The sequence below is a fragment of the Penicillium arizonense genome (assembly GCF_001773325.1).
Source record: "Penicillium arizonense strain CBS 141311 chromosome Unknown PENARI_contig084, whole genome shotgun sequence".
Taxonomy (NCBI): Eukaryota; Fungi; Ascomycota; class Eurotiomycetes; order Eurotiales; family Aspergillaceae; genus Penicillium; species Penicillium arizonense.
This window is the reverse complement of record NW_019173361.1, coordinates 7,233-21,651: the sequence shown is the minus strand read 5'-3', so window position 1 is coordinate 21,651 and position 14,419 is coordinate 7,233. Positions and strand designations below refer to the sequence as shown.

Here is a 14,419-nt window from a genome sequence, read left to right as displayed (position 1 = left end):
TTGACTCATTTTCAACATGACTCTAGCACATTTTTCTCGCTGGGCATCTAAAATGACACCAGAATTCCGCTGCAAATAGTTGCGGTAGAACGAAGGCATGGGTCGCAACAGGCCTCACTTGGGATAGGCGTCGTGTCCTTCAACGTTTGCTCCCTAATAGAGCACGTACGCGACAGGAGCCGAGAAGCCTATAAATACGTCCTCTGCTCCCAGCAATTTGTTCTCCAATACTATCACTTGGCTATGCAGAGTCGAGGCCTTCGGTTTGAGGCACCTGATAAGTTCTTCCCTTTGACCTACTGGATTTCCACTGTACTGACATCTATACTGTAATTACGTTGTGGACCGACAAGCTAGAAAGTGCTTGTGAGACGTGACTACCACCAGGTCCACTTTGCTACCCATGCCAGCCGATCTAATAACAAGATTTGGGTTAGCTGGTCAAAGTATCTATGCGAACATCTGTCCACCATAGCAGCCCACCACTGTCCCGCCCCTGAATATATCGATGCAAAAGAGCGATTTCCATACCAGGTATGTAGATTTCAGCGCGACCATTTCCGAAACTGGACTAACTTCAAAGACGATGCGAAACAGAAATCCGTGCATTCCGTCCAATATACACCAGCGCAAAAACCTCGGAGCCCATTTCCGTGTCTTCTTCTCTAGTATTGACCTCCAGAACATGTGAGTAATGGAGTACCTCCCCGATCTACAAGCTAATGATGGACAAGAAATCGTTGACAGCGCAGCAGAGTCCGAACCAGTACTCCGTGAGAGCTCCGCGCAAAGTCATGGCCTACACACCATTTCTGGCCCTGTCACTTCAAACCATGCAGCATGTCCTGAAGTACCGCAAATTAAGGTTGTGGGCCACCAACAGGACGCATAAACCTCGGTAAGGTGAGTGGAATATCGCGCCTCCTGCTGCGCCGGGTCCGATGATTGGTGCCAAGCCTGTGCCATAGACACGAACACCACTGACATCTTCATGCCGTTGTAGGAGCAGCCCATCGCCAACCGCGAAAACTCTGGAGGCGAGTAACCTATTCCCGCCGAGTCAGATAAGACCGAGAGGCAGACGCGCCATCGTGTCTTCCGCCCTCCTCACCGCCTTCACACCATGGACGACGGAGTGCCTCAACCTCTCGGTGTCTTCACGAAGCGGTCTCTCAATACGACTATACAATTTCATGTCACCGGTGGGTTCGACAGGTGCATTTGCCGTCTTGTAAACTTGCGCGGTGCATCGAGCGCGGTTTCCTCGAAGCGACAGCCGCAGATCTGCGACGAGCCTGGATATAACATGGCATGATTGGTGACTGCATTGCCGAAGAGAATCGGAAGTGATCTAGTTGGTAAGCTGGTATGATCACAATTCTCATTGATTATCGGTCTCAACCGTACACTCAAGAGGTTCTTCGTGAACAATGTAAAGTACAACATCTCGTGGGGCAACTGGATCAATACTTGCTGACTGGGACCCACAACAGGAAGACACCCTCAGATTCCCCCCACTCGAATGCGAAGCCAGCAAATACGTTATTTGCCCGAGCTCCCCTATACCAATGCGATCGAATGTTCTGTCCCTCGCCCTATGATTACTGGTGGCATCGACCATGACTCACCGTACGGCTTATATCGTCTATCTCGCTTCTTTCTCCAAGCGGTTTCTATGCATCAGATCATGCGTTGGTGTGCCTATCTGATGCAAGATCCAAACTACACTGAGCGTATGCTACTGTCTCTACGCATCGAACACCCAGAAGGGATAGCTTGCTTGCGGCTTGGATTCCTGGCGTCCAATGGGTGACCATCGTTGTCCCCGGAATGCGTCAAGTGTCTTTCCGAGCCTGGAACTCTGAAAGACACCGAGAAGTCTTGGTGTTTCTTTCTTGCTTCATGGCGGACGAGCAGTACCTTCGGAGACGGCCAGGTTGTTAGTCCAAGTCTGCGTGCAAGCAGACGGTGAGGCGAAAGTCCCGTCAGTTCGGGCCGAATAAGTTGACATGACCATCCCAGCTTCGAATCGAGTGGACAAGACCGAGGACAGCCAAACCAAAGACAGGGCCCATGACCCCAAGAACTACCGTCTGACACAGTCCCATCTGAACCCTCTCCGTGTTGCTGAGCGTGTCGACATATACGAGCGAGCGGAAACGAACCAATCAGACCATACACAGTGCTGCAGCATAAGTGTGTCGGAAGTGTTGTGTTGTTTCCTGTTCGAGCAGATGGTCAGTAGATTTGATTCCTAAACACACCTTGTTCTATTAGAGCCCAGGCAATATGTGCAAAGGCCCATCTGCTTGAATATCACTGCAGCTGCAGCCTAGTCAAGCTGATCGCGTCTATGTTTTGTCCATCGAGATCGTCTTCTAACGTATCGCAATTGGCGGCACAAGCAGATCTTGTCAGCAAATCGCCAGATTTGTTCTCTACGTCCCCGATCCCACTGTCCTTTGAGCATCTATGATGTATTTGTCGAACTCGCCGCGCTCCCGCATATCACTGTTCGAGCAATTCACCGTGAAGCTGGGTTGATGTCTATAACAGTACCACCAAGAGCCATCCGGCTATGTGACCTCTAGGACAGTCTCCTACAACCTATTTTGAATCATCTACCCCTAATCAGTGCTCATGTCATGATTGCCCCTCGGGGGAATGGTTTAGGCGCATGCCTGCTGTGACTACAAGCGAACTAGAGCAACCCCGCGCGGATATCACCCCACTGACATTAGTTTTCAATGATTATGGCGGAGACGTCTCTACCAGGTTTGGTTTAAGGTGGCGCTTGCTAGACCCCGATCGGGCTTCCTCCATGTTCTCCCCGCAGCAGACCATGGTTGATCTCATGAAGTCGGGACTCCGCCTGACAAAAAGCGTTAAAATCGAATACGATGAATACTAAGGAAGCATATATGTCAAGGCCAGCGAAGCTGTCTAAGCCTGGCCTCTCTCGAGAGATTTTCTAAAATGGAGGCACTTTTCCTGAACTATACATTAGTTAGTAGGATCAATGCTGATCGTCTGATCCACGCCTGGTGCATCATGAGTCGCAACACCCCGTGATGGACCCATGGACCGGCATTGCTATTATATCGCGTCATTTCGCTGAAACTACAACATGCGAAAAGGGCGCCCTGAGAATATGAATAAAATTGTAATATCTAAAATTGGTATTTCGGCTCGCGATGCTGCGACACCTCCCGGTTCAATGTGACAACCCTGCCAGAAATTCATTTATTTGCCATTTCCAAAGCCAAAGGAAGGAATTGACTAATCTTCGCAACAATCTCTTCAGTACGAAACGGCTTGTTAATTATATCATCCATCCCAGCCTCGAGCATTTCTGATATTTGCGCCGCTCTGACGTTGGCTGTCATTCCCACAATAGGAATGTGCGTATCGCTTTCTTTCTCAAGCTCTCGAATACGCCTGGATGCTGCATTACCATTTATCACTGGCATTTCTTGGTCCATGAGGATGCAATCCAGGCTGCTGTTCTGGTAAGCATCCAAAGCCTCTTGGCCATTATTGGCCTCGATGACTTCGAATCCCAGTGAACCCAATTTTCGAGAGAGGATTTTCCTGTTAATGATATTATCCTCAACCACGAGTATGCGCCGACTTGTAATTTCCTCGTTGTGGCTTTGAGCTCTTTCATTATCGCGAATCATTGTTTGTCGCTCAATCTCATGTGTATGCCTCGTTCTTTCATCCACGGGGCCTCCCTGTCTCAACTCGTCAATTTGACTTAGCGGAGGGTCTTTTGGTATCCGAATGCCTTGAGTCGATCCTTTGACATCGGACAATTCCCTGCCTAACGATTGGATGCCGTGAGATAACTTGTCCACTTCGGAGATGTCATCTTCGCCAACGCTCTCGCCACCAGTGTAAGCACACTTGCGCACTCGGAAGAAAAAGCCAAATGTACTTCCCCCGCCTTCTTTCGAACTCACGCCAATCTCCCCACCATGTAGATGACACAGTCTTCTACTGATGTTGAGACCCAGACCAGAACCACCATAGATTCCTTCCGTCCTTGGAGTAGCTTGGTTGAATCTTTCAAAAAGCCGCATCTGGGCATCACCATCGATGCCAATACCAGTATCTTTGACAGCGAGCATGACATATGCAAATTCTCCGTCGCCCCACTCAGGTAAGGCTGTTTTATCCAGGCCGAGCGCAGACTCGCCCGATCGAAAAAAGACAACATTGGGAGGATATGATGAAGGGCGGTCTTTTGAAGCGCCAATTGAGACCCGGATTTCTCGCGAGTCCTTAGATCTGGCAGTAAATTTTATTGCATTGGAGAGAAGGTTGATGAGAACCTGACCCATTCGATCAAGGTCGGCCATAACCCATTCGATACCACACTCCGCATAAGAAAAGTCAGCTTGGTAATCGAACCGTATGTCATTCCTTTGCAGCTGCGGCCGAAATATAGAAATTGGGCCCGCAAAATGTATTTTCGGTTGTACTCTTCGTGGTGATAGAAGAAGCATCGATGCGTCAACTTTCGAGAAAGTAAGGACGTCGTCGAGAATTTTTTTCTGGTGTGAAATGCACAGACAGATGGTCTCCGCTGACTCGGTGATGCGTGAAAGTGGCACTTTGCAGTCTTCTTTTTCGCGTACTGCCGCAATAATATCCTCGGTGCAGTGTAATATCGCTGAAAGAGGGTTTCGTATCTCATGGCTAATCATGTCGATGAATCGCTCTTGGAGTTCTTTATGTTCTTGCGCGTCTTTCGCAAGCTTTTTCTGGGAAAATTCGGCCCTCTTCTCTGGTGTAATATCCGCGACCGTTATAATAAATCCGCCAAGGGCGTCAAGGCCAAAATCATGCATATTTGCATGAAGAGAGTTTAGAGTCAGCACACACCATGTGTCCTGATTCCGAGCCCGGTATTCAACGCGCAGCGCTGCTTTGGATGACGCAGCCTCCTTGAAATAAGCATTCACCCGGTTGAAGTCGTCTGAGTGGATTGACTGTAACCAACTATCTGGAAACTTTCCATCCGAACACGGAATCAGCGTTCGGAAGCTGGAGTTCGCGGAAACCAGCTCGCATTTCTGATTGAGAATTGCTAGACCATGTGGAATGATGTCGGCTAACTGTTGTGCCGACGCGGTCGGCTGAAAATCGAGGCTCATTTCGCTGTGCAAAACAGCACTTTAAGCTTTTTATCACACAAAAATGGGGGCTGCGGTGGCAGCATACGATGTGGTGGTCTGCATGCTCCTAAGAGCTGACTAGCTGTCTTCAGAGATTCGAGCGAACGATGAACGCGCAGTACAAGGCGGTGCGATTTCCGCTGTCCAGAGGTTGTCGGATTCTCGATTATCTAATGCGACACAACATCATCCACGTCATTGTGGAGTACCATCAAGTGAGCGGCGAATCACGAAATCCAATGAAAAACCCCGATTTTCACTGTGGGGCTAGCGGACCTTTACCCTAGTCGATCTTCCGTCCTGCCTAACCAGTGCAGTGCAGTGCAGTGCAGTGCAGTGCAGTGAATGAAGATTCTACGATAGGTAGGCTTCCAGTCAGTGGACCTTTTGTTTTCTTCAAGGCGGAGGTAATAGAGTCGGCGTGATGCAGATTATTACCTATATTCTCACATGATCGACTCCATAAAGTGTACTCGACAGCAGCCTCTCAGCCGTCGTCAAGGAGATGAAGGCACAGGCCACGTAGGAAACAGAAGAAAGGGAGTAGGCGTGAATCAGCTAGAGCGCTAGGTCCACTCCATCCCCTCATATCCCTACCTAGATTCCATGGGAGTATACGGTAATTTACAATGACTCATTAGATACTTAAATCCAATACGTTCTTTACGGCGATACGGCTAAACATGATGTTCCATGCTGTTGCTCCGTGCAAGTCAGGCCGAGGACCGGGAAGTATGTTTTCCGCGAGGAGGTGACTTAACATATTGTGAATCTCACTGGTCCATGATTCCAACCGAACAAAAGCGATGATATGCTGGGTATCAGCATCACCTGAAGTCCGGATTGCCCTAAACAATTCGGCCACAAATTCCTGATAGTGTATGCTAACTTCACTAAGTGGTCAGCTGGGGAGGAGGAATGGCTCACAGAATTGATACAATGCAATTTGATACATCTATCATGTGGGTGAGTTGGCAAGAAAACCTCCGCGCTACGTCCGTGAGACGTTGACCACCACTCCCCCGCCAGACCATTCACCCACCACAACACTCATCAACACTCACATCCCTGTTTACACCTCAATGGCAGAAACATCATTACACCGTTACATTGCGACGAAGGGACTCTATTGGGTCGCAAATTATCACGACAGAAGGATTGGCAATACGACACCCGATAAAGAAGAAAGTTCCATTTTGTGAATCTGGCATCTGGCACTTTTAATGGTTGAATTGGCGAAGTACTATCTTGGTTACATTCTATCTCCCGAAAAATACAGCCATCCCAGCAGACGCTTTTATCGGACATTGATAGGTATCTGGACTCACCACCAGTGAGTTGGTCCCACCATAGGATTGGGGACGCAGACGAAGAATGGGTACTGAAGCGATGGAAGACGAATTTATTTTATTTTCGACCAATGACGAAGGCTGCTCAAGATTACCTGCCAATTATATCGGCGGAGGTAGGGATTGAACTCGACTTCAGCAATTAAGTCCCTTATTCATATTTATTTTATTTACTCATTTTCGCAAATATTCACGAATAATATTCTTTTCGTAGAGCTACTGATATCTTCCCCCAGCTATTGTCTGGAATTGAGAAACCTCTCTTGAGCAAGTACGGAAAGCCCGCGTGGAGGCTTAGTTGGTCAAAATCACAAGGGCTTTAGAATGTAAATTACTTGACGCGTGCTACCTGACAATCGGAAGGAATGGACCTACTTTGACTCCGGCGATTTCGCTTTTCCCACGCTTATTAATTGACCGACAACCGCGCTATTTAGACAGATAAAGCATATCTCCATCGGGACAGCATCTCTTACCCTTATTTCCCTATTCTAGCTACCATAAATGTTGACAAGGATGCCAACGAGGAATTTGCATAGGAGGGATGCAAGACCCCGGAAGAGTACTCTCACTTCCCATCCGCAAACTAATTTGAAGAGAAAATCGCTACTAATGAGAATATACAGGACGAGCTTTTGTCCTTGAAGATACGAATCAATTGTCGCAACGACAAAAATCAACATGTCATTCAGCACAACAATACGAGCAGCACTGCAGTCAATAGGCCAAGAGGCCAATATGACACTCCTTCGTCGACAGTCCTTCATTATGAGGTGAAAACTTGTCATGTAATGCTTTCGTATTTTACGATACAATGTAGCTACAATCAGGGTCCTGTGGCGAAGATGTATTTGGTGTTTTTTTTGTTCTCTCTTCACCAAGAGGCGCCTTGCAAAAGCCGTTCCATAATTGCGTCCTGGAGGGTTGATATCCGCACCTCATTCTAGCAATAGCTCGCTCAACACGGGAATAATGACACGCCGAGCTCTCTACCTCCCACTTATTGCGTTAAATGGCGCTGAATATTCTCCACCGATGCTCAAGGTGACGGTTGGAATGATGGTCTCGTTGAACGAATTTGTGAATTATCCGGCGCATCTCTTGGCATCGGTTTCCGCGCCCATACTCTCCGTCTGTGTCGTCAGTTGAAAAAATCCAAAGGGAGAGACAGAAGAACCGACCACTTACCCTTGATGCCATATATGAAACCGTGGATTATTAAGCTCTTTTCGCAGCTTGGCTACATATACATAGACTTCTTCTTTGTCCCAGGGCTGCGGGTGGCCGAACTTGGTGAGCAACCACATACACCAACCCTCTATCCCATTAACCCAGTGCTCGAAATTGGCGGCGCCTGCATCCTTCAGTTTCTGGTCTCTAGGCCACGGCCCAATGGGCCATTTGTAAAGTTTCTCATGAACATCAACAAATCCCGCGTTTCGAATTCTCCTGGCCATAGTATCGAAGGTGTCGCAGCCCCGACCGGCGCGCTCACCGCAACCCAGCATGTTCGGACCCCAGTCATTCAGGATATTGTCAGCGGGCAGGCTACCATCATCAGTCTCAATGATGGGACTGACCTCCAATTGCTCAATCCACCCACCCGGGCAAAGTTTCCTAGTGCCGAACTGTCAGACGCTATTCCAGATATCAATTAGGGTCATCACTCCTGCTCACTCAAAGCATTGCTGGTAGAGGCTGTCCCATTCTGTTCCATCAAATGACCCGATCATGATACGCATATGTATCAAATCAAATGACCCTTGCCATGTCCAATCCTGCTGAACGTCGTCGACCTCCAGAATGCAATTTGGGGGCATCCAGGAAACCGGTGGCGGAAAAAGATCGACCCCACGAACGGTTGCTGTGGCCCGTCAGGAGCATGAAAGTGCAAGAATGCTTGTGGAAACTAACCGCTAGGAAACATGTCGGCAACGTCACTTGATGTAGTCAGTAGGAAGCATTTCGATAAGAAACATGATAAGATAACACACGTACATAGCCCAGGTCCTCCGGCCAGTTCCTATGTCCAGAATATGCTGGGGCGAGTTACCAATAGGAGATAGGAAGAATGGGTTTTCGCTTTCCGACACCATGATGAGAGCAACAAGATGCCTTATGTTCATTAGCGAGGATACTGTAATGCAGATAACTGCATTGACCAAAGACATACCCAGCTTCGTACGCTTCGAACTGTCGTTCGTCGGAAGGAAGGCTATAACGATGCGTGAGATCGCGCGATGAAACGCTTGTCTCAACTCGCCTGCTTACATGTAGTCTTTGTTCCGGAGTGTTTGGTACCTGGAGTTTGCAATTAGTCTTCTGGTTTGGCCATTGTCGATATACCTACCGTCTGCCATTTTCCATCAAACCTCGGTAAATCGAAGATCCGATGGACGTGGTTTCCCTGGATGAAACCAAAGGTAAGCTTTATATCTGACCCGGAATAGTTGCTGCACGAGCCACTTACGATTGCCAATCATCGGGATAGTAGGTACTGTCAATAGCATACAAATCCGGATCCTTAAATAACTCCGTCAGGCTTCAATATTATAGAAAGGACTAGCAATACTTGCTATAGCAATAGGTTGGTCGGCCATGGTCAAGACACGATTCTCAACAACTGGTGCGGAGATAAGTCTCGAGAATGTAGAAGACACGAAATTCAATTGTGGGCCAACTAACCCCAAAAAAGCTGCAAAAGCGGGCGTCCCGGGACACAAAAGTACCAGTTTGGGGTGGCCCAAGCGTCACATTTGCCAGTCAAAAGCGGGGGAGAAGGACTCCTTTTGCCTGTCGCCATTCAATCTATGACGGGAGTCTCCTGGATGCACCACAATACACCCCGTTCACGAGTTGAATGATGGGTGCTAGGATCGTCTATATGAAACAGATCTGAGAGGCCAATCGATACGCATAAGCGCTTAGCTGGCTCAACAGAAGCACATTCCCCTGGGCGACAGATATATGATTGTCAACCGATTTAAACCTGGCTGACTGCTGCTGCTTACACTTTCACAACCTGGAAGAGCAAGTCTCCAAGCCGGATGATTTTGTTTTAACGGGCTGCGGGCCAACCAACGCCGATCCGATTACAAAAGTACGTATACGGCTTACGCGCTAGGACGCGAACTTAAAGCAGGTCGAATCCTTTGCTTTGGCCTGCGGTCTTTTCGTGAGCGAATAAAGTTCCCTGGGTGAAGCGGGGAGAAACCTGTGTCATGCATCACAGAGAGCAGAAGAGCAGGCCACCGTGAAAAGAAGTTAAAGTTGAACTAGACTGTGTAAATGAGACTGGGTAAGGCAAGAAGGTTGACAACCGCAGTGGAAGTAATACCAACCTTAAGGCTAGTTCCAGTTGCCTTTTCTTATGGTTGAACCTTAATGGGAAATGTAGACTCACGGGTCGCGGGAAAGATTGTTGACCCGTCCCGAAGCGACGGGCTGCAGCTGTGCTAGTGGATTCAGTCCACTTGAGCAAGCTTCGACATAACCAAACTGGCGCAGTTGGGGATCTAAACACATCTCCGTTACTAAAGACCGCGCTCGGACGATTTGGCTTCCTTCTCCACCTCTCTAGATGCGTTGCGGACTTCAGAAATATCTTAGGTAAGCAATGCATTGTGCCCTACTCGTTCATGTGTCCTAGAAACCCTAATCTTTCCGGGTGGGGAACAGCTGAAGCGTATAAAAAGGGCGTTGGCCACCATTTAAGCTTGAATTTCCTCTTTTCCTCTTTCCTTCTTTGCCTCGGTGGCTGTACTAGATTCTTTCTTCCACTTTCTACTCTGCTGACCATGGTGTGGTGGCACGCAACGCTCTCCCTAAGTGTTGCGGGGGCGGCCTACGCGCTTTGGCTTGCTATATATCGGCTATGGCTTTCACCTATTGCTCACTTCCCGGGGCCCAGATTGGCCGCTCTCACAATGTGGTATGAATTTTACTACGATTCATTCCTAGAAGGTCAATACACCTTTCGAATCGCCGAGATGCATCGGAAATATGGCCCAATCGTGCGAATCAGCCCTTACGAGCTACACATTGACGATCCTGAATATTATGAAACACTGTACTCTCGAGATACCCCGCGAAATAAGTCATTACATTTGACAGGGATGTTTGGGGCACCAGCTTCCGCATTCGGCTCAGTCGACTATCGGTGTCATCGGATGCGGCGTCAACCAATGAATCCATTCTTTTCTCAGCAACGAATCCGACGTCTGGAGCCAATGCTTCGGGGCATGGTTGACAAATTGTGCAATGGGATGCGCGTCTGGAAGGATAGACATGCTCCACTACATGTGTACCACGCGTTTAATGCTTTCACCACAGACGTGGTCGTGGAATACACCATGGGAGAATCTTTTCACTATCTTGATGACCCTGATTTCAGCCCACAATGGTCCAAAACAATTCAGGCCATCGTGCACGCGGGCATGCAATTCAAACAATTCCGCTGGGTCATAAGTCTGTTTGAGCTGCTCCCGCGATGGCTCGTCGTTAGCATCAATCCTGACATCGGGCTGGTTGTCGACCAGAAAATTGAGAGTATGCGCCTAGCTAGCTTAGTCATCGATAGCCAAAGCCCCGACAGCATTTCCAAAGGCGACAGAGCAAGTGTGCCCAAAGGCACATTATTTCATGCTTTTCTGGAGAGCACGCTCCCACCAGAAGAGAAGGCAGCTGATCGCTTAAGCCAAGAGGTTTTCACTGTTGTTGTGGCTGGTGGAGAAACGACTGCCAAAAATCTGGCCACAATCACGTTCCACCTCCTAAATAATCCGAAAAAGCTTCAGAAACTACGGGAGGAACTGAATCGGCTGGATCCAGATGGGACGGCGTCATTAGTGGAATATGAGGCAATGCCCTACCTGGTGAGATTCCATGTCTAGGCTGCACTTTATAACAGGATTTGGTCGCTGATCATACTAGTCTTCTGTTATGCTAGAAGGTCTTAGGTATGAAAGTGTTCCTTCAATAAAGTCTCATATGGTTGCTCATCCCGATTTGCAGAATCACAAACGCTGTTGCAACGCGGCTTCAACGTAGCTCCCCAGATCGGCCTATGGGGTATAAAGATTGGGTCATTCCTCCTGGGGTAATTTGCTTCTGTTTTCCTACTTATTCTTTCAAGTCAACGCTCGCTTACCACAGACTTTAGGTGCCCGTCGGTATGACGAGCTTATTTATACATCATAACGAAGACCTTTTTCCCAATTCGCAAAGTTTTGTCCCCGAAAGATGGATGGATCCAACGCAAAGGAAACACCTCGAAAAATACCTGGTCGCCTTTAGCAAAGGATCGAGGCAGTGCATCGGCATTCCGTATGTGTAATTTCCTTGGTTCCTTGTTCCAATGCTACAGTGCACTAACATCGGTCCATTAGTCTCGCGAAGGCTGAAATACTTTTGGCAGTCGCCGCAATTTTCAGGGAATTTGAGATGGAGCTGTACAAAACTACAATTGATGATGTCCGTATTGCGCGTGATATGTTCAACGGCCATCCGAGAAAAGGGAGCTCAGGCGTTCGCGTCATGATTAAGGGGTGGAATGGACGCCCAAGTTCGAGCAAGGACTCCCCCGTTCCATGACCACCTCATTTACAAGACTGTTATCCGGTTTCATAATTCAAGCCTTAACATGGCCAAACCAATCTCCAGGCCATAATAAACTGAATTTAAGTTACGAAAACAAACAGAAAAAGAGATTCTACGTGTGACGCGCCCTCTCCGACTGAGAATATTCTGAACTATATGGACCTTTTTCACGTAGGGAGGTCCCAACCGTGACACTGAGAAAGTGGGAAAGGTATGAATTGGCATTATTGCCCGACTTGGGTGATGCCCCGCTTTAGCGTTGTGAACTAAACGGGCATTTACTGAGACTTGTTGTAGTTCAGAGAAATGATTGATTGTGCTTATTTCTGAGGGGATTCAAGAGGTTATAAATACAATGTGAGGTCCAACTTGGTTTTTCGCGTAGATTGTGAAGGAATTATTTCCGATGATTCGGCTTGGTTCCTGATCTGCACCAGCCATATACCACAACAAGACTGAACATGTAACCACGTCATAACTTATTTGCTTGGGGAGGAGTTTCAGCGTATGCCTGCTAGGGCCGCTTGTGGATTAGAGCACCCCTGTGCGAACACCACCCGGTCCTGAGCGGCGGTCGTGGAGAGTGTCTTTACCAGTTCTGGTTCCAGATGGCTAGTTGGAAACCGATCGGACTTCAATCATGCTATATCAGCAGCGGAGCATGCTGTATCGCATGACTCGGGAATAGTCCCGCAGTAAGTAATGACCGCCGCTTTGATCGCTGTAGTGGACTTCTACGAGAGATTGGGTGGACTATGAATTGTAGTTACTGGCGGGGAATTACTCACAAAGTTGCGACGGCTCCTACATGTAGAAGGAGCGGATCAGATATTCCCGAGCCAAAGCTCCCAATGACATGATGGCCTCGAGAGAAAGCAGCTCTTACAGTACTCTAGTATTTAGGCATTTTATTGCAACCAGGTTCGAGCGAGACACAATATCCATGTAGAGAACGGCTCTGACTACACAAGAAACAAGAAACAGAGCCTATCGCATAATCATCTTGAACTGAGTCCAAGATTCTTATTTTCGAGACACATCACATGGCTCTACACTTCGTAATTCTGATCTTGAGCGTACAGTATATTGCGTGAACATAGTTGAGCAATTTTTGATTAGATCATCTCAATTGAGTTGGAGGCTGTACAACAAGCAGTGACGAAAAGGACTCAAAGCCCTTGCGGAATCAAAATATGCAATCGAAGTTTCTGTGATGTGGGACAGTCCCTCACCGCCCGACCATTCACTACTATCAACACTCATCCACATCAAGACTCATCAACGTCAACAGTCAACACATCAACACATTAAACCAACAGATTAAACCAACAGATTAAACCAACAGATTAAACCAACAGATTAAACCAACAGATTAAACCAACACATCAACACATCGACTCACCAACTCTCACCAACTCTCACCAACTCTCACCAACTCTCACCAACTCTCACCAACTCTCAACTCTCGTCTCTCAACTCTCATCACAACATACATTCCATCAAAACAAGCATCCCCGCACAACATCTCTGTTTACTCTACACCTGAATGAAAGATGCCATTTCCATTGCAGCGAAGGGATTATCGGACCGCGGAAAAGGCAGAAAGAGGGGTAATACGGGTCGCTAACGAGGGAAGCCCAGTTTGAATGTTACGACTTGGTGATTAATTTTGGGATGATCTATATTCATTCTATCTATCCAATGGTGCTTCTTCGGATAGGAGACAGACTATAAAAACTGTTGGGCAGGTCTTTGCTTCATCGAATACTCTTGGAATACTCGAATACTGGTCCCCAGCACCACGGAGAGGTGCCTGCACATAGCTGGGGAGCCATAACAAGTCCTTGACGAGCCAAGTCTTGCATGACTGAGCGAATTTTTACAATCACAGGGCTCATTGGCTGTGAGGGGGCACATTTTTACAGTCACAGGGCTCATTGGCTGTGAGGGAGCACATTTTTACAGTCACAGGGCTCATTGGCTGTGAGGAAGCACATTTTTACATACACAGGGCTCATTGGCTGTGAGGAAGCGCAAGTCTTACATCGCTGGGCTCGTGGCAGCGACAGCCGTGGTCACGGAGGGTCTGGAGTCCTTGGTTTCGCAGAGCCCATCCTGCGAGGCACACTTGATAACGCAGAGCCCATCCTGCGGGGTAGTCTTGTTGACGCAGACCTATCCTGCGAGGTAGTCTTGTTGACGCAGCACCTCCCTGCGAGGATTGTTGTTGACGCAGACCTATCCTGCGAGGTAGTCTTGTTGACGCAGCACCTCCCTGCGAGGATTGTTGTT

At 48.1% G+C, this 14,419-nt stretch overlaps 4 protein-coding genes across 4 annotated transcripts; 2 read left to right on the top strand and 2 right to left on the bottom strand.

Moving 5' to 3' along the window:
• Positions 1-725: 725 nt before the first annotated feature.
• Positions 726-1,235, top strand: PENARI_c084G10114 (uncharacterized protein; the record flags this gene model as incomplete). Its single annotated transcript, XM_022637730.1, has 2 exons — positions 726-898; positions 1,004-1,235. The coding sequence occupies 2 exons, from the start codon at positions 726-728 to the stop codon at positions 1,233-1,235; spliced, it is 405 nt and encodes a 134-aa protein (XP_022482414.1).
• Positions 1,236-3,239: 2,004 nt separating this feature from the next.
• On the bottom strand, positions 3,240-4,853 carry PENARI_c084G00578 (hybrid sensor histidine kinase/response regulator; the record flags this gene model as incomplete). The annotated part of the gene is made up of 1 exon (XM_022637725.1): positions 3,240-4,853. The coding sequence occupies one exon, from the start codon at positions 4,851-4,853 to the stop codon at positions 3,240-3,242; it is 1,614 nt and encodes a 537-aa protein (XP_022482419.1).
• A 2,860-nt stretch (positions 4,854-7,713) lies between these two features.
• On the bottom strand, positions 7,714-8,625 carry PENARI_c084G07598 (class I SAM-dependent methyltransferase; the record flags this gene model as incomplete). The annotated part of the gene is made up of 4 exons (XM_022637729.1): positions 7,714-8,146; positions 8,207-8,393; positions 8,444-8,469; positions 8,528-8,625. 4 exons carry the CDS (start codon positions 8,623-8,625, stop codon positions 7,714-7,716), a joined length of 744 nt encoding a protein of 247 aa, XP_022482416.1.
• A 1,830-nt stretch (positions 8,626-10,455) lies between these two features.
• On the top strand, positions 10,456-14,413 carry PENARI_c084G04415 (cytochrome P450; the record flags this gene model as incomplete). The annotated part of the gene is made up of 3 exons (XM_022637727.1): positions 10,456-11,403; positions 11,478-11,487; positions 14,139-14,413. Coding segments are annotated over 3 exons (1,233 nt in total), but the record flags the coding sequence as incomplete, so codon positions are not given.
• Positions 14,414-14,419: the final 6 nt, after the last annotated feature.